Below are 1,590 nucleotides of genomic sequence, written 5' to 3' on the forward strand. Positions count from 1 at the left end.
AGATAGATAGATAGATAGATAGATAGATAGATAGATAGATAGATAGATAGATAGACAGAGACAGAGACAGAGAGGGAGAAAGAGAAAGAGAGAGAGAGGGGGGGGGGAGAAAGGCAGATTCACAAGGAAGATTAAATTTGTGAACGTAACATGCTTTCATTTAGCTCACCTTTTTTTTTACAATTTGATTTCGCTCAGGGCACACGTCGGAGAATTTTCTTTATAAGTTAGCTAGCATTAAAATTCACTAATCAAGAAAGAGAAAGTGCAAATATCGTAGTAGTTTTATGTCCTGTAAAGGCAAACTAAAACATTTTTAGGATCAGTACTTTGATTCCAACTGGACACTTCAGAAATGATACTCTGTTGTGGTGTATTCCTTCTTTCCTGCCAAAACCTATCTCTCTTATCTCCTTATCTCTTTTGCTTGAATAATAACAATAAAAAAAACTTCTATAGCGACCACTCCCTGGTGGCTATATGCGCTTCACAATTTTAAAAAAATATAGTTTAAAAATCAAGTCACGTTTCATGCTCAATGACCCATTCAACGCACAGCTATTCTTTTAACTATATTATTAGTACATGCTTCTTTTTGGACTCCAAGACTTTTTTTATGTCCATTTAAAACACGTTTCTGTGTGAGATTTGCTAGTATGCGTTGATCAAAGGAACAGTTTTAAAAAAAGGAATACAAGTTTGCAGTTTCAACGGACACTCTGGCTTTGGATGTCTTTGTCTAATTTTACCTTTGTTAGCCGGTGACATCAGCCTTTTTAATTTGCAAATTGTAATCAGAAACAAGAAAAACGAATAGACTTTAAGGGGATACAAATATGTCCCTGTATACATCAAAGAAGATGAAAAATTCCCTCATATAGTAACACAAATTAATTGTGTTAAGTGTCCAACATTTGGAATCCATCTAACATAAATTTTCAACACATTATTAAAATCAAATAAACAAATAAAAAAAGAATGCTATGACGGCCTTGTAAAATAAAAATCGGTCACATAATAATAATATGTTACAATCAGAGGCACCACAGGCTGAAGAACCAGCAGCTGACTGCCTCTGGGGCCAAGCAGGGCAACACACAGAAGAAGAAATGGACAGCCTTAAGTTTAAAAAAAAAACCCCCAAAACAAAAAACCCCCAACAGAATCTGAAAAAACCCCAAACAAAAAACACCACCTTAGAAGAACATCTCACCTTTCTCAACACTTTTTCTTTGATGTCGCTGCCCTCCTGCACCGTCCCCCAACCCGAAGCGATGCAGTTTGACCCCGTGAACCCTTGACCTGAGCTGGGCAAGCAGGCTGGACGGATACCCATGCCAACCAGATCCAAAGGCTTGTCCAGCTTTATCTGAGGGACATCATGACGTCTTTCAGTGCCATTTGCATCCCTAATTACCAGTGCAATGTTTAAAACGCTCAGGGGAAAAACATACTTTAAGTAAAAAAAGAACCAAAACAACAACAAACAATTGCAACAGTATATTAAATCTTAAATATAAAGAAAACAAAAAATAATAATAGTAAATAAAAATACTCTGTTATTTTTACATGTGGAAGAGAGATGACTTT

The 1,590-nt window shown here is 36.1% G+C and overlaps 1 protein-coding gene across 1 annotated transcript in view; it reads right to left on the reverse strand.

The window, feature by feature from the left end:
- LOC101859473 (transmembrane protease serine 9) overlaps positions 1-1,590 on the reverse strand; it is a 14,350-nt gene that overhangs the window by 4,369 nt on the left and 8,391 nt on the right. Inside the window, exon 3 of the mRNA XM_005095372.3 lies at positions 1,214-1,369. Within this exon, the coding sequence (XP_005095429.1) occupies positions 1,214-1,369 (156 nt within the window). The remainder of the gene's footprint in view (positions 1-1,213; positions 1,370-1,590) is intronic.

Source organism: Aplysia californica, unplaced genomic scaffold (assembly GCF_000002075.1).
Source record: "Aplysia californica isolate F4 #8 unplaced genomic scaffold, AplCal3.0 scaffold00102, whole genome shotgun sequence".
NCBI classification, from domain to species: Eukaryota; Metazoa; Mollusca; class Gastropoda; order Aplysiida; family Aplysiidae; genus Aplysia; species Aplysia californica.